Source organism: Octopus bimaculoides, chromosome 3 (genome assembly GCF_046866305.1).
Source record: "Octopus bimaculoides isolate indiv1 chromosome 3, ASM4686630v1, whole genome shotgun sequence".
NCBI lineage: Eukaryota > Metazoa > Mollusca > Cephalopoda > Octopoda > Octopodidae > Octopus > Octopus bimaculoides.
Genome location: NC_142930.1, coordinates 27,069,762 through 27,094,761, shown reverse-complemented (window position 1 = coordinate 27,094,761; position 25,000 = coordinate 27,069,762). Strand labels below are relative to the sequence as shown.

The window sequence follows — 25,000 nt, the reverse complement described above, 5'->3', positions numbered from 1 at the left end:
GTAACAAGTAAGTATATACATACTTCCCTCAATTTGTAAATTAAAGCGTCTGTCTATTTGATAAATCAACTGTTGAAAATTCATTCCAGTACTACTACTACTACTACTACTACTAATACTAATACTAATACTACTAATACTACTACTACTGCTGCTGTTGCTGCTACTAAGGCAGTTACTGCTGCTGCTGCTACTAATACTGTTACTATAACTACTACTACTAAGCAATTGCCTCACATCGTTCTAAAACGGGTTTTCACGATGATACGTACATAAGATCATAAAGCTAAATTGAATGTGAATGTGAATTTATCTATTATATATATATATATATATATATATATATATATATATATCAACATATGCATAAGCATATATAAATTATATCTATGTACATATCGATGCATATATATATATATATATATATATATATATAAATATACATATATCTATATAGATGTATGTATATATATATATATATATATATATATATATGCATATATATATATATATATATATGTGTGTGTGTGTGTGTGTGTGTGTGTAAGTATTAATGCAAATATGTATATATATATGAACATATATATATATGGAGGGATGGATGTATGGATGGATGTGTGTATGTATGTATTTGCGTAAATGTAAGGACAAGCAAATTTGACTTACAAAAATATTAAATATATTTAACTAAAAAACTGTACGTTTATATGAATGGTAAAACGTCCGACTAACACGGTTTATATATGATATTATGGATTACAGGTGTTGAGTAACCGTTTTACGAATTCAACAGCTGTCTCTTGACGCTCGGTGGTATATAATATATATGTGTTTGTATATACTGGTTTTGAATTCACAGATTTTAACTGTAGCATGTATACGGTTAAAAGCTAGTCCACAAACACACTGTGACAGCTGAGATTAAGTGCAAATCTCATAAATATATGCACATCTATTTACACTATATTGTATTATGATTATAGTAGTGTAACCTAATGAATATATTCAGGGGGAAAGACTTGAAATATAAATTGTGAAACTACCTACAAAATATATTTTGTTTTATTCTCCATAACAAATGAAAATATGAAATATAACTAATTTATTTTTCCTTTCATTTACAACATTCTTCGCCAAAAGTAACAACAGTTAAAGGTGAGTGTCTGCTTCGTTTCTTCTTTTATAGGTAGTAGCGTAACCCGTGAATATTCCACGGAATTAATAGTAAACCTATTAGGTCATTCCCTAAAAATTTATCGGAAACTCCTGAAAGTGTAGCCTGTGTTGTATGTGTATCAAATGATAGTCGCTCATTGAAATACATTGGAAAGTGAACGAAATTGCATTACCAGAATTACTTAATGCATTTTATATGTATAATTCATGTACTAGAGAACAACACTTTGTATAAATTTATTTTATATGTAAAATATAGGAGTCACAATTTCACGGGGGTAAAATATTTAATATCGTATATTACACTCTAAAAACGAAATCGTTGGTAACTTATAAGCCAAGGCGATGAGTCACAGCCAATACACATTTCAAATTGCGCACACCTTTCAATACAATACCTCTTAGCACAACATTTTCTTCCTGTAGGTTCTCTCTCTCCTTTTCGCTTGTTTGTCAGTGTTGATAACGTTAACTCCCACATCACATAATTTGCCAGCCGTTGAGAATATTAAATATGGCTGATGATGGCCGAATTCAAGTGCAGACAGGAATAGTTTCACTTTTTCTAATGTCTTCACTTTTGATTGTTGATGGACATTGCATATGACAGGCGAAGGGGAAACTGGTCTTTTTTTTTCTAAAGTGAATGGCAAACATTAAGTGACAGGTAACCTAAAAATAAAATTAGTTCATTTAAAACGAAATTTTGTTCACTACGCACTCACCATCACCACCTCCACCGCCACTACCCCCGCCACCACCATCATCTCCCGCTATCTCTCTTGCCCCTCTCTCTGCGACATTCTTGAAGCTCACCATCAGAACATAAACCCTCTGCGAAAATTATGTTCCTAACTCTCCTATACATCAGCACGTTCAACTAACTGTTTAAACCCCGTAATAAATTTTACATCCCCCATTATGTACATTATTTACATTTGACGGCTATTTGTCCTCATCTTGTTTGTATTAACACAACATTTCGGCTGATATAGCCTCAAGCCTTCATCATGTGTCTTGGGGAAATTTCGAACCTGTGTTCTCATTCCTAAGGTATATTCCGATGTTATAATATTATTTTTATTATGATTATTATTATTATCATCATTACTATTATTATTATTATTATTATTCAGTAGTTTTATTTTTATAACGTGCTTTCACTTCACTACCGAGCGCAGCTCTGTGCGCCTTGGGTATGTGCTGTGGTTTGCTGTGGTGCTCTTATGTTTACTGTATTGAAAGTGTTTTGCGTAGGATGTGTGCAGTACCCAGTAGTGCAATTTTCTGTATGTTATATATATTTGTAAGTCCTGCTATTTTTGTTATGTATTTGTCTGAATATTTTTTTATTATACCTAAGGCACCTACTATGATAGGAATTGTTTCTGTTTTTAGATTCCACATTCGAGTTATCTCTATTTCCAGGTCTTTGTATTTTGAAAGTTTTTCCATTTCTTTTAGAGAAACGTTGTCATCTGCTGGTATTGATACATCAATTAGAAAGCATTTTTTTTCTTCATGATCTTTGACAACTATATCTGGTCTATTTGCCTTAATTTCTCTATCTGTGTGTATTGGCATATCCCAGAGTATGGTTGCTTTCTCGTTTTCTGTGACCTTTTCTGGCGTGTGTTTATACCATCTTTTTTCTGTTGTTATTCCATAATGTTGGCATAGCTTCCAGTGTATATAGGTCCCAGCTCTGTCGTGTCTGTGGATATATTCCTTCTTAGCCAGGACTGGGCAGCCAGAGATAATATGATTTATTGTTTCTTGTCGATCTCCACATATTCTACAGTTACTTGTTATATTTCTTTTCATTATGTGTTTTTGGTAATTTCTGGTGGGGAGGCTTTGGTCTTGTGCAGCAATTAAAAATCCTTCAGTCTCTGCTTTGAGTCCTGAGCTTCTCAGCCATTGCTGGGATTTTTCTCTGTCTATTTCTTTCGCATTTAGTTTAGCCCAGTATTTACCATGTAGGGGCTTTTCTTGCCATCGTTTTATCATGGTCCGTTGCTGTTCTAGTTTTAGTTTGGATTTCATTTGTTTTATAGCTTTTGTTGTTTCTTCTTCTTCTTCTTCGTATTTGTTAGGTAGATTGATTTCTTGTTTGTATTTGTCAGCTTCCTTAAATACTGAAAACAGTTTTTTGTTTTCCTCGTGTTTTGTGGCTATCTGTATTAGTTTCCCTTGCTTCTGGAGTAGGTATTTTTGCAGTCCTATAGTGGTTATTTTATAATAGTTTTCTAGCTGTATAAGACCCCTGCCACCTTCTGTGCGTTGTATATATAGCCTTTCTATGTCAGATTTTGGGTGGTGCATCCTATATCCTGTCATTATTTTTCTTGTTTTCCTGTCTATTTTACATAGTTCGTTTAGTGTCCAGTTAAGGATGTTGTAGCTGTAGCTTATAACTGGGACAGCTAAAGTGTTGATACCCATTATCTTGTTTTTAGCATTGAGCTCTGTTTTTAGTATTGATCTAACTCGTCTATAGTACTCTTTCTTTATTTTTTCTTTCATTTGTGTATGTTGTATCCTATCTAGTTCATTGACTCCTAAATACTTATATGGTTGGCTTTCGTCTAGTTCTCTTATTTCATTGGCTTTATCTAGTGTTATATTGCTACTTTTAACTAATTTTCCTCTTTTCAGGGTTGCTTTGGCACATTTTTCTAATCCGAATTTCATTTCTATTTCCTTGGTAAAGCCGTGTACTGTCTGTAGTGGTGTTTCTAGCTCTTTGTCGTTTTTTGCATATAATTTTAGGTCATCCATATATAGAAGGTGGCTGACTGTTTTTCCATAGCATTTGTAACCGCATCCAGTTCTATTTAGCAATTCTGTTAAAGGTGTGAGTGCCAGGCAGAACAGGAGTGGAGAGAGCGTGTCTCCCTGGAATATTCCTCTTCTAATGGGGATGGCTTTCGTTTTCACAAGTCCCTCTTTTGTTTGGAGCTGTAGCACTGTCTGCCATTTGTTCATTGAGTGCTCTATGTATTTTATGATAATTGGTGCCACCTTGTTTATGGCTAGTATTTCCAGAATCCACGTGTGGGGAACACTGTCGAAAGCCTTTTGGTAGTCCACCCAGGCCATACTGAGGCCTTTCTTCTTTCTGCGGCTGTCTTCAGTTATGGCTTTATTGATCAATAATTGATCTTTACAGCAGTATGAGCCCTTGCAGCATCCCTTCTGCTCTTCTGGAAACAGGTTGTTATTTTCCAGGTGTTTACTCAATCTCTGCGATATTATTGCAGTAAAGGCTTTGTAGATCGTAGGGAGACAGGTTATAGGTCTATAGTTTTGTGGTTTCTCCGTTTCCGTGGATTTGGGGATTAAGATGGTTTTCCCTTTTGTGAGCCATTCAGGCATTGTCTCTGGATCTGCTATTATGTTGTTAAAGTTTTCTGCCAGCTTTTTATGCATTGCTGGCAGGTGTTTTAACCAGAAATTGGGGATCTTGTCGTGTCCAGGTGCCTTCCAGTTGCTTAGTCTTTGCAGTGTCTGGGTGACCTCTTCAGTTGTTATAGGGGCCCAGAGTTGCTCAGGTGCTAAGTTCGTTGTTTTAATGGTCCTTTTTTGGGGTTGTTGCTTCACCGACCATATTTGTTTCCAGAATTTCTCTAGTTCTTCTGCTGTTGGTGCTGAAGTAATGTCTATTTTATTTTTACCCAGTTCTTGGTAGAGTTTTTTGGGGTTGGATTTGAACTGTTTGTTTTGTTCAAAGAAACGTTGGCGTTTCTCATACCGGCGGATCCTCTGTGCTTTGGCAAGGATGTCTTGCTTTAGTTTTTCTTTTGCCTCAGGTAAGTCTTTTTCTGTAATGCTGTATTTGTACAGTATTTTTGTTTTCTTCTTGTTACTTAGTAGTGTTGATTGTTTACTAATTTCGTTGAGAATCGATAAATCTTTTCTCTTTTTTTTATTTTTGTTCTGGATGTTATTTATCCACAAGGTCTGTTTGGGTGGTAGAACTCCTGTTCGGATGGGTTTGAGTGAGTACCCTGCTTCTTTTGTGGCTGCAGTGGCTGCCGCATATATCATGTCATTTAGCTCAGTGATATTGCCTGTTGTTTCTGTGGTTGTTAGTTCCGTGACGGCCAGGTTTATGCTATTTATTATTGATGTTGTTTTATTGTCTATTTTGATTTTTGGGAGATATAATCTGTGGTCCATTCTAAGATCTGTGGTTTTCAGTTCTTCGGTTATTTTCATTTTCATAGTATCGTAATTATTAGGTTTCCCTTCGTTATTTCCAGGCTTTATATTTGTTTTGCCTTCCTTTTCATTCATATGTTTGTCTGTGGTGTTCTGGATTGGTGCTTTTTGTACACTATTATACATCTCTACGGTCTGGGTTATTATTATTATTATTATTATTGTTATTATTATTATTTTTATCATTATTATTATTATTATTATTAAAAATTTTATTATTATTATTTTATGTTTGACTCTGGCTTTGCATTTGTACAATTTGGTTCCATGTTTCACCCAGAAACCTCAAGAGACACTAAGTTAGAAGTTCAAGTTGGTGCTATGCCTAAGGTGACATATATTTGGTTTTGCACAGTGCTGTTCTAGAAAATGTTTAAGAAACCATAAGAAAATTATGTGTTTGTTTTAAAACTTGACTCTACAGTTCACGAAACTTCACAACAAAATGCGTAATCATACTAATTGCAAAGATAATCATTGCCATAAAGTATTCTTGGGAAGATGAACTACTACAACATATAAAGGAATAGAAACACCATTGCACGGAATTTCAACATGAAAATCTCAAAATGTTGTCCTTTACACTATTCTTCGAATAATTCAGACATCAAATATTTATCTTTCTTTTGTAGGTTGTGAAAAGGCAGTTGCTGATGTTATGCTCGTCCTGGATGATTCTGGCAGTGTTGGGTCTAAGAACTTCGCGAAAGTGAAAAGATTTGCACAAAATCTAGTAAAACCTTTTAACATTGGAAAAAACAAAATTCGTGTAGGAGCCATTACATTCAGCTGGAAGGTCAAATCGCAGTTTAAGATGAATAGGTATTATAACAAGAAGAATCTACTCAAGGCAATCAATAGAATAGGGTACCGAAGAGGAGGAACGAATACACATTTAGCTCTTAATTACTTGAGGAGAAGTTCATTCACACGAAGGGCAGGGGATAGAAAACGTGTCCCGAACATTGCTCTCATTCTAACTGATGGCAAATCGAATATCCTCAGTAAAACTAAAAAAGCAGCATTGGAATTACGAAAAAGTGGCACCATTGTGTTTGCTATCGGAGTTGGCAAAGGAATTAGACAGTATGAATTGAAAATTATTGGTAGTTCACCAAGCCGAGATCATGTGTTCGCAGTTAAAAACTTTAATGTTCTTAGTTCCATCGTGAAGCAATTGGTTAAAAGAACTTGTAATGGTATGTATAATGTTTTGTATCTACAGATTGTAGAATTTCTCACACTCACAATACAATTCATAACTATTCATGATGCTCAAAATGGTGTAGATTGCGAGGCAGTGTTAGTGTAATAATAGTTTTAGTTTCAGAATCACGTTGTAAAGGAAAACTAAATGTGTATTATTGAATATATTTAAAATGTAATAAATTTTTCAATGGTGAAATAATGCGTAATTATGTTGAAAAAGTATTAAAATGTCCTTTGATGACTTGTTATGTAATTGCAATGAATTCATATTTTTAGGTTGATATGATATATATATTCAAAAGACGATAATGCTATCCATTTTCACACTTAAAATACAATAGATTCAGATTTTAGGGAAATTTGCTTGGTTATGAATAAAAGTTTCACTTCGATGGATCTCTGGTCTCCCGGCTACCTTGCTGGAAACTTGCCACAGATAATTTTCATGTATTGTAGCAACTTTTAAACGATGGCTGAGTATTTATTTATATTTTAATTTCTAGTTCATCCATGTGAGGCAAAACCATGCAAAAATGGTGGAGTGTGCAGAAGACGTAGCCAAACATACAAATGCACGTGTAAACGTGGATATTCCGGGAAACATTGTACAATTGGTAAGAAACTTTTAACTATTGAATTTTTAAGTAAATAAGGTTAGTCATTGATATTTAAAATAACAGATGCAATTGTTGTACAGTAACATGTCTCCTGAGTCCAGTCTCACGGTGAGAGCACATAACTAACGATATGAATGTAGTCAGTTATTTACAAAGCTTATTGATAACTAGAAAACGTTCTAATATACATGCTATCTCATAGAAATTATATTCAGCATGGCAGTGGAGATACTAGCATATATAAAGCCTGTGGTCATAACCTCCATTCATAAATACATAATTTCATTCATACGATACGTAATTACATATATCTGCGATCATAAAGTCTATGTATTTTAAGTAATAAAATGTAGATTGCGAGGCAGTGTTAGTGTAAGAATAGTTTTAGTTTCAGAATCACGTTGTAAAGGAAAACTAAATGTGCATTGTTGAATATAATTAAAATGTAATAAATTTTTCAATGGTGTAATAATCCATAATTATGTTGAAAAGGGATTAAAATGTCCTTTCATACCATTTTCGGAAGCTGCAATGAATTCATATTTTTAAATTAATATAAAATATTCAAAAGATAATAATGTTATCGGTTTTGACACCTAAAATAGTGTGCTGTTTTGTCGTCCGAGGGAAGTGAATACTATGGATACTATAAATTCAGATTTTAGGAAATTTTAATTGGTTATAAATAAATTTTTCACTTCAACGGATTTCTGGATTCCTGGTTACTTTGCTGGATTATTAGCCACAGAAACATTTCGTTTACTGTAGCAATCTTTATACGATGGCTGGAATATTTATATTTCAATTTCTAGCTAATCCATGTGACTCAAAAACATGCAAGAATGGTGGAGTTTGCAGGAGACGTAGCAAAACATACACATGTTCATATAAACGTGGATATTCCGGGAAACATTGTACGATTGAAAAGAACTATATAGCTATTGATCGTGTAAATAAATACACATAAAAATTGTTACATAGAAACGTTCTTCCCGACCACAATTTCACACGCCAGAGAACGTGATTAAGGATATGAATGTGCTCATTTATTTATTATACAGATAATCGCGAGAACATTTCTGATATGTATGCCAGTGTCATAGAAATTATATTCAATATAACACTTGGAAAGAACGCATGACACAATAAGTATGAATCATTATTAGAATATTGAGGAAACATATTCAAGTATTCATTATCCAATTATTAAAATATTCATAATCTAGAATAGATTTGTATAGATGTAATACGAAATACTTATGACAAGGAACTAATTCATTATATTTTTACTTTTCATTTCAAGCACCACAAGTGCCAAGTAAGTATCTGCTGACTTAATATTTTAAGTGTTTCTATTTAACTTTACATGTCTCACAATTAAATTTTCCAGCCAAATAGAAATTCACTTTACTCTTTCCACTGCTACTACATATTTTATGAATACTCTGCTACTACTTATTTTACAACTACTCTGCTACTACTATCATCACTACCACCAACACCACCACAAATAATAATAATAATAATAATAATAATAATAATAATAATAATAATAATAATAATAATAATAATAATCTCAACAGGCATGATAGAGCTGCACAATATATTCACTGGGTAATATGCAAAAACCTGGACTTGCCCCATGATAAAAACTGGTGGGAACACAAACCGCCCCCAGTACTTGAAAATGATCACATTGCACTCCTCTGGAACTTCATCATTCAAACTGACAGAAAGATAGACGCAAATAGGCCAGACATCATACTGAAAGACTTCAGACAAAAATCATGCCTCCTCATTGATATGACTGTCCCAATCGATATAAACGTATCTGTCAAGACCTACCAAAAACTGAGCAAATATAAAGATCTTGAAATAGAAATTAGCAAAATGTGGAATCTGAAGACGAAAACAATACCTTTTGTCATAGGTGCCCTGGGAATGACAGCGAAACGGGCTGATTACTACCTAGCTCAGATACCAGGAAACCCCAAAATGGCTGAAGTTCAAAAGATAGTGCTCATGGGAACTGCCCATATCCTACGTAAAATACTGAATCATTATTAGAATATTGAGGAAACATATTCAAGTATTCATTATCCAATTATTAAAATATTCATAATCTGGAATAGATTTGTATAGTTGTAATACGAAATATTTATGACAAGGAACTAATTCATTATATTTTTACTTTTCATTTCCAGTGCCACCAGTGCTAAGTAAGTATCTCCTGACTTAATATTTTGAGTGTTTCTATTTACCTTTACATGTCTCACAATTAAATTTTCCAACCAAATAGAAATTCATTTTACTCTTTCCACTGCTACTACGTATTTTACAACTACTCCGCTACTACTACCATCACTACCACCACCATCACTACCACCACCACCACCACCACAAATAATAATAATAATAATAATAATAATAATAATAATAATAATAATAATAATAATGATTAGACACTAGTTCTTATGGCTTCTGACCTTGTCTGATTGGAGGTGTTATCATCTACATTGTTTGGTCTTTGTATAAAAGATGGACTACAGCTTATATTCTGCTGAATACCAGAGATTTGCTTGTCAGTTGTTTGACCTTAATCACTTAAGCATGTCCCTTAATTGCTGACGATATATGCATCTCTGATAACGAGCACAAGTAGTGGGGTAGCATCATAGCCATGTATTAAGGGGAATTCTTTGAGCTTTGGATAATTCACCGCTGGAAACAGGGCTGTTTCATTCAACATCCCTAAACAACTCTTATTCAGAGGCATTTTGACCGGGTTGGACTATACGACCTGTTGCAAATTCTAACTGGGTTACACCTGCAAGGTCATACGCTGTTTATCCTCATGTGAGATAACCATGTCGTGCATGTATTGTTGCGATGCATGTGCCTGGTGTACCATTATCATACAGGTAGTCATGTTGGGGTTTCGTATATTTTACCCCAGTGTCACTTTGATGGCATGCACTTTTACATATCATATTCTAACGGTGTTAGCTTTGCATTTCTTCCATTTAATGTAATGAAATATAATATTACTCTAATAGTTTTCTCTGTATATTCGGCTAAATACACTCTCTGATTTTATGACATTGTGCATAAATCGTGCTTTCAAATATTGGTACAAAGCTAGCAAATTTGAGTAAGGTATAAATCAATTACATTGACCCAGTGCTCACCTGATATTTCTTTCCTTGATCCCTAAATGATGAAAGGAAATGTCGACCTCGGCGGAAATAAAACTCGAACGTAAATACGAGAAAAGTGTCGCAAAGCACTTGGCCCAACATGCTAATGATTCTGCCAGCTCACTTTGCTTACAAATTAATTTCAAACTTTGGAATGAAGCCAGCAATTTTTGAGCAGGGGCGAGTCAATGACATTAATCACAGCGCTCAACATCTATTTATTTCAGCGACTCCTAAAGGTAGAAAGGCAAACAAGAACTCGGCGGAATTTGAGACCTGCAGATGAAATAACAAAATGTGTTTTACAATTTAAAATGGTGTCACAGAAATTTACAAAATACTAGATGTGAATGATAGCATTTAATGAAAACAAATATTAAATCGATATGATAGATGTGCATGTGAAGCGAAAGTATTTAGGTTTAATTTATTTATTGTCTTCTAATATTCTCGATACACAGACAATGCACTTTCAAATGCTGAGTCAATACAATCATATTTATTTTGTTTCAGTTGCTACTAGACCTTGTGTATGTTCAGCATCTGGAGATCCTCATTACAAAACATTTGACGGTCAGATGATTCATTTTATGGGAACGTGTAAATACACACTGGCAACACCTCTCCCAGGAACTAAATTTCCGAATTTTAAAGTAGAAGTGAAAAATGAACATCGTGGAAGAAATAAGAGAGTATCTTATACACGTCTTGTCGATGTAAAGCTCGGTAACAACACGCTGCGCTTGCTACCAAGAAGAAGAATCACTGTAAGAAATAATTGAAGTTATTTTCGTTGTTGCACAATAATCTAAACAGACATTAGATAATTTCATTTTTACTACTGGAAACGTAGTACAAGTGAAATATGCGCCAACTTACGACACCATTTAAGTCTAACAATGAATCACACAGACTCACACATACGCATCCAAACACATATTTATACTCATGTTCTTCACGTTAATTCTTTCTTCATCTCTTTCAACACCACTATCTCTCTACCTTTCTCCGCCTCAAACTCATTTTGTCCCATTCTAAATTTCTCTCTCTCTCTCTCTCTCTCTCTCTCTCACTTTCTCTCTCTCTCTCTTTCTCTCTCTCTCTTCCTCTCTCTCTCTCTCTTTCTCTCTCTCTCTTCCTCTCTCTCTCTCTTGCCCTTTATATCTCTTTCCTTCTATCTCTTTTTCACTCTCTATATGTCCCTCTCACTGTCTGTGTCTGCGTGTCACACCTCGTGCCATTTCCATATGTTTCTTTCTGTTATGACACTCAGTACCCTCTTATGAGCCTGCTACACGGCCCTTAATCATAAGTCTCTTAACCATAACTCTCACATCCCCTTTTTTCCTGTTGAGTAATCAAACACTTCGTTCATGCTCAGGATTGTAGGAGATATAGCAGAAGACAGTTGCCGCAGTCGCCACGCACTGAGACTGAACTAAAAGCCATATGGTTGGGAAGTGACCCAACTACCTTACTTCCCTGGCATTTTATTTTATCTGCCACTGGGAAATAAAAGGAAATCCGATCTCAGGTGATTTTCAATTTGCAACTGGGATTGTATTAATAATGACAGTTTTCGAATTCAAAACAACGCCAGTAATTTTATGAGAGGATTAAGGAAATATAATCAACCTCATTTCTCAACATGTACTTATTTTAACAACTCCAAAAGGAGGAATGGTAAGTCAACATCTGTGACATTTATGTTCAGAACTTAAAACCGGAAGATATGTTTAGCTGCAGATCGTTCGCCTTGTCGTAATACTAACGATTCTGACTGCTCACCGCCTCAACGGTTCCAAAGTTTGGCACAAGGCCAGCAATTTTGGGAAAGGAGGAAATCGATAATGACGATCCCAATATTTAGTTACACATATAATCAACGCCGAAGGATGAATGGAAAATTGAAATCAGTGACATTTCACTTAAGAATGAAAGCATGCCAGGACGCAACGTAGCATTTTGGTTAATAGGTAACTGTTGTACTATATAGGTGGTCATTTTTCAGGTTTCCATGTTTCTAAGGAAAGTATTTATATGTATATGCATGAATATAGATACGTAAATATGTACATAAATATACGTACATGCATATATATATATATATATATATATATATATATATTACAATAATAATAATAATAATAATAATAATAATAATAATAATAATAATAATAATAATAATAATAATAATAATAAAGGATAAAATCATTAATTTTATCAGTGGCCAGCATAGAAATGTAGTCCTGTTAAGGTGAAATCTTATAAATGATTATGATAAAGGTCATAAAAAAAATCTTGCCTATCTGCTGGAAAGTGACGCTACATCGTCTAACCACGTCATCACCAAAATTAGAGGCAAGTTGAAATGCCTTTTATTATAATTATTTATATGATTTCACCTTAATAGGTCTATATTTATATGGTGGCCACTGATAAAATTTTAATGATTTTAGCATTTTTTGTTATAAATTGAATAATTCTCATTCACTTCTGGGTTGTCTAGTCACTTATGGTCTACCCTGACCGTATACCAATGTTGTTGAGGTATTTGTGGTATTTATATGTAACCTTGGCTTTGCGTTTGCTTTCCTGTGGGTTTGTATAAATATTTCATTTATTGCGCTCAGTTTCCTCTCCTGATGAGGAAAAGCCATTAGGCTAATCTAGAAATTGATGAATCCAGGGATAATACTGTATTTTTATGAATTTGCGTTAGCTTACTCCTTCGATCTGGTGATGACCTAAAGTGGTTAGATGATTTAGCTTCCATTTTCAGCATATAGGCAAAGGTTTTTCCATGATCTTCATTATATACATGCATACACACACACACACACACACACACACACACACACACACACACACACACACACACACACACACACACACATATATATATATATATATATATTTAAATAAGAGTTTTGACGCTAATATCCATATGTATTAAAGTTTATTACCTATGTAAACATTTCTGTATAAGATCAAATTCAACTCTTATTTCAAGTTAAATAAGTAAATTACGTTACACATCCTCAGGGTAAAAAGTAAACACCAAAAAAAATTTATAGTCTCTAAGGCTGATCCATATTCAAAATTCCTCTTCAAATAAAAGTCCGTCTAAGGGAGAAAACCCTAATAACATTATTAATTATAAACAGTCAAGTAATACAAATTATTGATTCCTGGTATTAAATTCTAAACTAATGGAAATCTATATTATATTATCTCTAGAAACTTTAGTAAATAAATACAAATATACAATTAGATTATTAGTGATAAATAATACAGTTAATATATTCTGTTTTTTAAACCTAATATTATATTATAATACCCGATCATACTGAAATTTATAATTCATTTAAACCAGAAAAACGTATGCCTAAGAAAATGGCTACATCTGAAAGCATTGTACGTGAGTTTATTTATTAACCAAAAGGGAGTATGATCCATGATCCATACATTATCATCTTTAGAGTTATCACAGTTATTTGTATAATTCTGAAAAAAATTTAAATTACCTATGTTACGTTTATGACAATCTCTGGGTTTATTTTACTTATTTTCGCTTAACTTATTCTTATACTTATTATTCTTATAATTCGTGCCTGTCTTAATATTGGCACAATCAGGTTCAACATAATAAACCTCTTTGTATCCGGCCGAGTTAGCTGCAAATACATATATATGTATATATATAAATGTATATATATATATATATACATATATATATATATATATATATATATATATATATATATATATATATATATATATATATATATATATATATATATATATATATATATATATATATATATACGGACCGAGACCTTTGGAAATGGGCTGTGCGTGAGAAGACCCGGCAAGCCAAGTAAGATCGTTGCCAGTGCCCCTGGACTGGTTCTTGTGCGGGTGGCACATGAGATGCACCATTTTGAGCGTGGCCGTTGCCAGTACCGCCTGACTGGCTCCTGTAGGATTTTCGAGCGAGATCGTTGCCAGTGCCCCTGGACTGGCTTGTGCGGGTGGCACATAAAAGACACCATTTCGAGCGTGGCCGTTTTCGTGCGGGTGACACGTAAAAGCACCCACTACACTCTCTGAGTGGTTGGCGTTAGGAAGGGCATCCAGCTGTAGAAACTCTGCCAAATCAGACTGGAGCCTGGTGTTGCCATCCGGTTTCACCAGTCCTCAGTCAAATCGTCCAACCCATGCTAGCATGGAAAGCGGACGTTAAACGATGATGATGATATATATATATATATATATATATATATATATATACATATATAGACACACACAGACGCACACGTGTGTATAAATATAATCAAGTGTGTGAGAGAGAGAAAAGAAAACAGAAAGGAGAAAGAGAGATGCACGCACAGATATAAACTTTAGAATGGGCAAGTCAGTATAGAAAAGAAACGAAAATGAAGGAGTGAGGAATCGTTCACAAATTGTTGTATATAATTATCAGCCTGTCGTTCAATTGAATGTCTGTAGATTTTGTGACAAAGATGTCCAAGTATCTCATTTGTTGTATTAGCATGACTTGATGTTTAATTATACGATCATTTCTATCGTTTTACTCACAGGTGAATGGCGTGTACTTTCAAATGCCAATCAATAATTATTTGGGATTCACAGTAAAATATGCTGCTGGTTGGGTAAGAGCCGAAACTGCTTTCCGTCTTCAAGTGAAATTTGATGGGAACCATCGTGTCATTGTCAAAGTTCCCGGTACTTACAGAAGACAACTCACAGGAATATGTGGTGATTGCAATGGCAAGAAAGATGACTGGCGCACAAAAGCTGGGGTAAACGTATCAAAACGAAGAAACAAATATTCTCTCATCGGTAAAAGCTATGAAGTTCTTGATGATAGTGATAAACCTCAGAAGAAGTAAGTGTAAACTTTCGCAATTTTCTTCCATTTTAGCTTCGTTCGGTGTTTGTACTTAATGACTGTCCTCGTTCGTGACAAAATGTTTTATATATCAATAAAAAGGAACCCTGATTACTATAATTATAGTTTCTCAACATACTAACAACTAAACGGTCGCATTAATTAAACATCTCTCAGTTTCATGCAAACATGTCTTGTATTAACGAACATAAAAAAGTTTTCACATTTAAATGTATACATCGATATACTTAAGTCTTATACATACGTAAAGTTCAGTTTTCTGGAATATAAATCACATATTAGCATAAGATTATATATTTACATCGAATCACTTTCATATGTAAAGTCCAATTCCAGTGTTATAACTGAACGAATGATTCCGCCTATACGATGGAACAAGTATATGTAAAGAGATACGGATGAAGACGATACGCATTTCTTCCCCCAATTGCCCAATCTTAGCAACAAAATAACAAAAAATACTGAATTTGTCTCCATTACGAATCGAAGGAGCTTGTTGGAACATGTTATTTTCTCTGAGACAAACGGCCATTTTGTTGTTCATTGAATTTAAATTTCTAATGAAATTACATACAAAATTCGAATTTCTATATTTATCTGTATATCTAGAATACAAGCTTATTCTTTTTTACATTTTGCAATAAAATTTGTTTCCTGAATTGTTTTTTATTTTATTGTTAGTAATATATTTCGCAAGGCAGCCAACTGGTAAAATTAGTTGGCAAGCCGTGCAAAATGCCTAGCCGCATTTCCTGCGTCTGTATGTGCTGAGTTCAAATTCTGCTGAGGTCGACTTTGCCTTGCATCGATATGGGTCGATGTAGGTCGAGAAAATAAAGACCAGTTCAACACTGAGGTCAATGTAATCGATGTAGCCACTCCCACGACACCTACTGGCTTTGTACCAGAATTTCAAACCATTGTTAATATATTTCACACAAATATTCTTATGTATTTACAGATGTCAGTCAACAGATGTAAGTGTTACATGTAATAAACACGCAATTCGGCGTTGCAACGAAATTATCAATAAGAGAGGTATCTTTAAAAACTGCCTTAAGTCTATATTTTCAACTGCTGTCAAGTTTTACCAATCCTGCAAAATAGACGCTTGTGCTTATAACAAGGACAAAGGATTAAAGAAACAAGTTATATGTCGTTCGTTTGAAGCATTCGCCCAGAATTGTGAAGCAATTGGCGTTTTAGTAAACTGGAGGAAAGCACTTAAATGTAGTAAGTTGACTGTTATGTTCCTATTTAAATGCAGCGAAATTGTATAAATATCAGTTTTAATGTAGAATACCATAGAATGGCGAAACGTTTTTGGATGGGGTCCATAAATAAGACGGCAGACAAGCTGTTGAAATTTCGTAGTAATATGTATTAGAGTTGAAACCACGAAATCTTAAATATTTACGCAGATGTTTTGAAATTTTTTTATCTATATTCGATGCTCAATGCATTATAAAATCGTTTAAACAGTTTTATTTCAACTATGTTCATAAAAATCAAACGGAATGCATGTATGCATGTATGTATGTTTGTATGTATAAATGTATGTATATACGTATGTATATATGCATGTACAAATGCACGCACGCATGTACGTATATATATATTGCATACGATAGTAACGAACCTAAAGAACGCAGAGTAAAGCTGCTTCGCAGAGGTTGACCTTCAGCTATGTTGTGCAGGCGCACTAATTTTCAACGTTCTAGCTCACATAGCTGACTTTCACTGCTTACTGCAGTGCTTGAAAAGAAGGTATGTAGCGTGTCAGTATCGCATTGAACATGACAGACAAAATGGAGCAGAGGTTTTCCATCAAACGTTGCCAAACGCTTAGTGATACCTGCTCAGAGGCCTGCGCAATGTTTTCAAAACGTTTTCATCGTTCTCGACACAGTGTAGGAGGTCTGGTGCAATTGAAACTTGGGTGTCTTTTTTGTCAGCTAAAAGCAGTATTGGCACAAACTAGGCAGACACGCGTCTTATACTCAAATCGGTAATAGTTAATGAACCGTAAATAATCCGCACATAATCTGATAACTCACGGAATGTGACTCGACGATTTTTCCCTTGAGCTGCACGCAGATCTGCAATGTTTTTCTCAGTTCTGCTGGTCGCGGGTCTCCCAGAACGTTCGTCAACATCTACATTATTTTGGGCCATCTCGGAAACGTCTGAACCATTGTATATTTATGTGCAGCTCATATACTCCTCTCCATACTCTTTCTGCAACTTAGCGTAGGTCTATGAGCATGTATTGCAACTTCCTCTGTCATGGGCAATGTGAGGATCACACGCTACACACCTTCTTTCCAAGCACTGCTGCAAACAGCAGAAGTGAACTGGAACGTTAAAACTTAGTGCGCTAGCACAACGGAGGTCAACGTCAATCTTTGCTTCGCGGCTTCATCCTGCTTACTCCATCTTCTTAGTATTGCAACAGTCCGGACACTTATTGATCATACATACACAGATTTGATCGACTTCTTCCAATTTCCGTCCACCGAATATACACAAAAGTCTTTGGTTGGCCTAAGGATGATATGGAAAACGCTTGACCAAGGACCAGCACATGTTTGCATGTATGCTTGTGAGCCAGTGAGCGCGAGCATGTGTATATGTGCGTGTATATATATATATATATATATATATATATATATGTGTGTGTGTGTGTGTGTGTGTGTGTGTGTGTCTGTCTGTATACGTGTGTGTGTGTGTGTTTGTGTGTGTGTATGTGTGTGTGTGCGTGTGTGTGTGTGCATGTGTGTATGTGTTTGTGTATGTATGTATATATGTATATGTCTGTGAGTGTGTCTATATATATACTTTTTTTAAATGTAGATTAAAATCTTTATAAGAACTTATCAAGTAGTTAGCATGAAAATAACCTCATAAGGGAAAACTTTATTAATTATTCCCTATAAATATATTGATTTATATTAAGGGCATTACTATTCATAGATGCCTCACGCTAGGAGGGATTCGAAACGTCAAATTACCATAATAAACACATTTTACAGAACGCGAGGGAATGCAATTCTCGAAGCGAGCCTCCTAAAAACAGACTTAACGGTTTTTCATGATTTTGTAATCAGTACCGCATTTTGCACTCTTTATTCTTCAGTACACGTATAGTCAAGACACATAAAAATAAGCAAAAGATCAGCATTCCAGACGAACACTCCATGTATCCAGCATAGTACATAGAAAATTGTTTATTCTTATATATCTATGTAAGAGGCGGACTTTTCGAATTGCATCTCAGTACACGTGCTTTTTCAGAATAAAATTCAGGACTGAATATATTCAGGTTAAATTTACAATTTTAAATATACGATAAAATCTTTATAAGAATTTATCAAGTATGTATATATTTATGTATATATGTATATATGTGTATATATATATATATGTACATATATATTGATATATATAAACGCATATATATGTACGTATATACATATATGTATATATGTATGTGTATACATACGAGTGTATCTATATATGTGAATGTATATATAAATGTATATATGTGTGTGTGTGTGTATATATATATATATATATATATATATATATATATATATATATATATATATATATATATATATACATATAAATATATATATATATATATATATATATATATGTATATATATATATATAACGTTGACCACTAACGTGGACATTCAATATTACCCTATGTTTTAATATATATATATATATATATATATATATATATATATATATATATATATATATATATATATATATATACATGTATATATATAATGCATAAATACATATATGCAATTATTTGGATATGTATATATACGTTAACCTTTGTCTAACATTCTCTCACTAAATGTATATATATGTATGTTTTTGTGCGTATGTAAGAACGTGTTTATGTACGTAGGTATGCGCGCATCTATGTGCGCATGTGCATATCTATATGTATGTATGTGTGTACATTCATACATAAACATACATGAGTAAATACAGTGTTCGGATGAAAACTTCATAGTTTGCTGTTGAACAAATGAGGTTTTGTTTTTCAACATAGCCTCTCCTGCGTGCCACACATTTTTTTCCATCGGTGTTGCAGCATTTAAATTCCATCTATGAAGAAGCTTTTTTCCTGTCGGTCAAAAAAGTAATCAACAGCAGTTATGACGATATAATTGCATTAATACTATTTCCTTGCCAACTGTTTTTCACGCTGGGAAACAAGATACAGTGATAAACCCAACACTGATACTGAGCTACTAAACGTAAATTCGTTGCTCATCACCAGAAAGTTAGCATCTAAACTGATGATATCCGCTTGAATGGCGATGATCCGAACCTAATGGCCGAGCTGAAACATATATAGGATTCTTTTATGCTTGTTTCTTTTGTTGATTTTCTTACTTTAAATCTTAAATCTTACATTATTACATTTTTTCATCGTGACAAATAAAATTAACGAAATATCCATTATATTTCTCTTTCTTTTCTTATACTGTATTAACTTTATACATTATTGGACAGTTTATCCATATATATTGCGGAACTTTATCGCAATATATTTGATAACACCAGTTGATATCCGGATTTTTCTTTTAATCCCTTACAAGAAAATTACATCTTCAATATTTGAAATATATATACACAGCTGATATTTACCGAAAAACAAAAGACTAAGACAAGTGTATAAACATCAAGCAGGTGTATTAGTTTGACGCTCGGGAAGGTGAGAAAGTCCTATATATATATACATATATATATATATATATATATATATATATATATATATATATATATATATATATATATATATATGTGTGTGTGTGTGTGTGTGTGTGTGTGTGTGTGTGTGTGTGTGTGTGTGTATGTATGTATGTATGTATGTATGTATACATGTATATAGACAAATAATCAGAAAATGGAGAACATCTCAGATTAACAAACACATCGATTGGACCATATTTATTGCTTATATTTGAATACAAAGCATGACATAACAAATAGGTTACCTAACAAATTTTACGGCCTTTTCTGCACCCGTTGCCAAACGCTGTCTATAAATAATTGTGAAAATAAAATTCTTCATTTTCATAGGACATTCGAATTAATGCACGGAGCTTCATAAGGGTAAAAAAACAAAGAGCATCCAATTTAAGCAACGGACCTCGTAGCTCTAAGATGGTAGATTATTTGCTTTTAATATATTGGGCTTCTAGATTACTTTTTTAGGCCGTTTTCTTTCCTATTCCTTTTTCCCTTTGTTTATATTGGATGATCTTGATAAATATTATTTAAGATAAAAGTTTTCAATTTAATTTTCTTGAATATACCAGCAGATCTCCGCCTGTCTCTCATACCCACTACGTTTGGTGTTTCAGTCTCTCTTGCCTCACGTGTGCGGCAGGCAACACATTGCGATTTATTATAAGATATTCGAGTCTACACATTCCAGTCAGCGTAATCATTGATTTATACTGCATGTTATACAATAAAGATGAATTACATATTTTATCTATTCTTCTCCACGCAGAATTACAGTGCCGTAAAAATATGGTGTATAAGTTCTCCACTCCTATATATCAACCATCATGCTATAATAGAAGAGTCCCTCGCATTGGAAAATTTACAGAAGCCTGTGTATGCAAAAAGGGGTTCATACTTAGTGGAACAGAATGTGTTCGAGTCTCATCTTGTGGCTGTAAATACAAGGGATTATACATAAAAGTAAGTACAACGCATGCAATGTTAACAAATATTTTCCAGTCCTGATAAATCTCATAAAAATTTAAGTGGAATTAGTTTACAAAACACTCACTCTCGCATAGGAAAACAATGGAGTATCATGAATAAAAATGTTAATCAGGCATATGTCTATATTCATAGATCCAAGTATATTATCTAGAAGTATCTAATAAACGATGTGTACATATATATTTGTACAACTAATATATGCAATTTTATAGTATGTGTGACAGCGTAAGTCTGTCTATAGTGGGTTGGAAAATACTAAAACTTATCAAAGAAAGTATGGTTTGAAACAACGGCATAGAGTGTCAACATTTTAATATATTATTTCGATTGAGTGGTATTCACTTTTAAGGTGTACAATAAATTGACATCATGCAAAAGCAATCTGATTACAGATAAAGAGAATTTATCAAATTCTCAAATTTATTTCAATGCTGGTTTTCGTGAAACAGTTAAATGATTTTGTTTCATATTCTTTTATGGTGAAGAAAATTTTGAAAACATGCTAATTAAATGTAATGAGGGGCTTTAAAATTCATACATATCCATCCAGACACACATCGCACCCATTCATTCACATACACATATGTCATTGGGCATAAATATATTCTAAGGACATAAAAGAAAATGATTCCATACTGCTATTATAACATTTGTTACAACTTGTGTTGGAGTAAAACAAATCTATATGTGCCTTAGATATTTATAATCGAAGGTATAGCCCAATAAGTATTTATCAGTTATTTGCATTTCTCTTTCGTATATATCCAAATACAAACACTCTTGTATACATATAAATATCTTAACTATTCCGTGCGATCACACGCACAATATAATATTTGTCTGATTAATTTTTTTACTAGCGAGGTTCAAGCTTCCTGTTGAACGATTGCTCAAGGAGAATTTCATGCAGGAACAATGGCAGAATTAAAGCGTCAAGACCTTGTCCTAAATTTTCTGTGTGTCAAGCGGTAAATGGAAATCGCGTGTGTAAATGTAAGAAAGGAGATGTTATCAAGAGGGGAAAATGTGTCGGTAAGTACATTAACAGTTGATTTAATCTTTTGAGTTTTCATACACACACACACACACACACACACACACACACACACACACATACAAACGCATACACACACACACACATACATACACACATACACACACACGAGACATACACGCAAACACACATACACGCATATAAATATATATTCATTTATATATCTTAGATAATAAAATGAATGGTTCATACCTGGTAGCTTACTTGCAAAGCACGTTGACTTTCACAGTGTTTGTTATGTCACCAGCTTCAAGAGAATCAAAAAGAGACGTTCAACATTGACCGATTTTGTCTTAACGGTTATATTCAATAATTTTTCGCTGTGTTGAGTATTCGTTTTTCTTTTTATGCTTCTGTTACTTTAAAGAGTTATACCTATTTATCACTCGAAGAGAAACATTTGCACCCTCGGATGCTCTTGAACAAGTTATTAAGTATCCTACTCGTGATGGATTGATACTAGATAGGTCGAAGTAATTGTAGAGTTTCATAAAAGTTCTCGTATATTCCATTTTACGTATCTCTCATTAAACAAATATAAATATATGTGTGTGTGTGTGTGGGGGGGGTGCATGTTTGTGTGTGTACACATATACATTTATAGATTCATATATATATATATGGCGCTCTGTCGGTCTCAACGACGAAGGTTCCGATCAGCACAAGATCTTGCTCATGAAATTAACGTGAAAGTCCTTAAGAAGTCCACAGACATGCGTTTCCTTAACACATTCCTCATACTCCTCATGGAGATTCAGTGTAACACAGAATGCGACAAGACAACTCACTTTTCCCACCTGACTGGACTGGGGCAACGTAAAATAAAGTGTCTTGCACAACGCACCGCCAAGAATTGAACTCGTGGACATACGATCGAGAACCGAATACCCTAACCACTAAGCCACACACACACACACACACACACACACACACACACACACACAAACAGCTTTATTCTTATCTTTATCATCATGGTCCAAATTTTAGCATTTACATTTTCATGTTTCATTAAGTGAGATGAATTTCGTTGTGACAATTTTACAACTACCAATATCCTACTACTAAAAATTTCCTATACACATAAACGCACACCTATACACATAAACGCACAAACACAGATACTCAGAAGTTTCTTCCACGTGAAGTACACATATTTTTAGCATCCAATATTATTTCTGGATTATTTAAAATTTTCTTCGTCCTAAAAGGATGTATCATAATAATCAAATCGCAAATATGACCAGCTTCATATAGGAAGGGGTGACAATCATAAGAATAAATTCTCAGAAATTGAAATGCTATCGGAAAAAAGAACCGATTGATTTTTCTGGATGTAAGACAATATCTAATTAGATAGACGTCATCAACACGTCAATTGTCCAGTTTGTTTTATCAACTGTAAATGGATTAAAGCAAGGTTAAGCTCGGCTCAATTTGGCCTCTTGTATGTACTTATTAAGCAGCATAATAGCAAAATACACGATACAGAATATAATAAACCAATGTAAAAAGTTTAATCTCTAAATATTGTAAAACGTCCGATGGCAAAAATACATTGCACATGTTTAAATTTTTATTTGCAATGAAACAAATAAAAGTATAATCACTGTTATGAATTTTAATTCTATAATAGAAAGAATTTTATATCTGTAATTTAAAATGCCTATTCAGAATATTTTATACTTACTTTCAATTTTATTTTCTTTCATGATCCAAAAGCACCAGCACCAAGTAAGTCAAAACTTTCACTTTCTTTCTATTTCATCATCAAACAAATCATGTACTCGTTTGTTTGTTCCTCTATCTATGCGTGCCCTCAGAATACCGACAATTATAAATATAAATCGTGGAGGCGCAACGGCCCAGTGGTTAGGGCAGCGGACTCGCGGTCATAGGATCGCGGTTTCGATTCCCAGACCGGGCGTTGTGAGTGTTTATTGAGCGAAAACACCTAAAGCTCCACGAGGCTCCGGCAGGGGATGGTGGTGAAACCTGCTGTACTCTTTCACCACAACTTTCTCTCAATCTTTCTTCCTGTTTCTGTTGTGCCTGTGATTCAAAGGGTCAGCCTTGTCACACTGTGTCACGCTGAATATCCCCGAGAACTACGCTAAGGGTACACGTGTCTGTGGAATGCTCAGCCACTTGCACGTTAATTTCACGAGCAGGCTGTTCCGTTGATCGGATCAACTGGAACCCTCGACGTCGTAAGCGACGGAGTGCCAACAACAAAATATAAATCACTATTACCACCACCACGAGCAACGACAACAATACCACCACCACCACCACCACCACTGCCACTACTACTACTACTACAACAACTACTACTACTACTAAAATAGATACCTTGAGTGAAATTTTTGTCATTTCATATTCTTTGTTAACTCACTATCTGTGATCTGCCGCGTTTCTGAGTGATTCCTTCAAATCTTCCGATGAGATTTCTTCAAATCAAAGTCAGAAATGAAAACGCTGGCATTCTAGTTTCAATGCAAATCTTGTTTACTGGAAAGCGATGAAAAATGTAAGTTTGATTGTATTCATGTCGGGTTCACTCATAAAATTATTGAAATATGTAGACATATGTCTTCATCCTTATATCCATATATATAAATGTGTGTGTATGTATGCATGTATATATATATATATATATATATATATATATATATAGATATAGATATAGATATAGATATATGTACGTATGTGTATATATATATGTATATATATATATATATACGTATATATATGTACGTATATATACATCTATATACATATGTATGTATATATATATGTATATATATGTATTATATATATT

The 25,000-nt window shown here is 33.9% G+C and overlaps 1 protein-coding gene across 1 annotated transcript in view; it reads left to right on the top strand.

Moving 5' to 3' along the window:
* LOC106867182 (collagen alpha-1(XII) chain) overlaps positions 1–25,000 on the top strand; it is a 94,442-nt gene that overhangs the window by 19,561 nt on the left and 49,881 nt on the right. Inside the window, exons 3-11 of the mRNA XM_089348742.1 lie at positions 1,141–1,155; positions 6,033–6,599; positions 9,431–9,445; positions 10,937–11,190; positions 15,028–15,335; positions 16,321–16,592; positions 20,908–21,101; positions 21,989–22,160; positions 23,902–23,913. Coding sequence (XP_089204868.1) covers positions 1,141–1,155; positions 6,033–6,599; positions 9,431–9,445; positions 10,937–11,190; positions 15,028–15,335; positions 16,321–16,592; positions 20,908–21,101; positions 21,989–22,160; positions 23,902–23,913 — 1,809 coding nt within the window. The remainder of the gene's footprint in view (positions 1–1,140; positions 1,156–6,032; positions 6,600–9,430; positions 9,446–10,936; positions 11,191–15,027; positions 15,336–16,320; positions 16,593–20,907; positions 21,102–21,988; positions 22,161–23,901; positions 23,914–25,000) is intronic.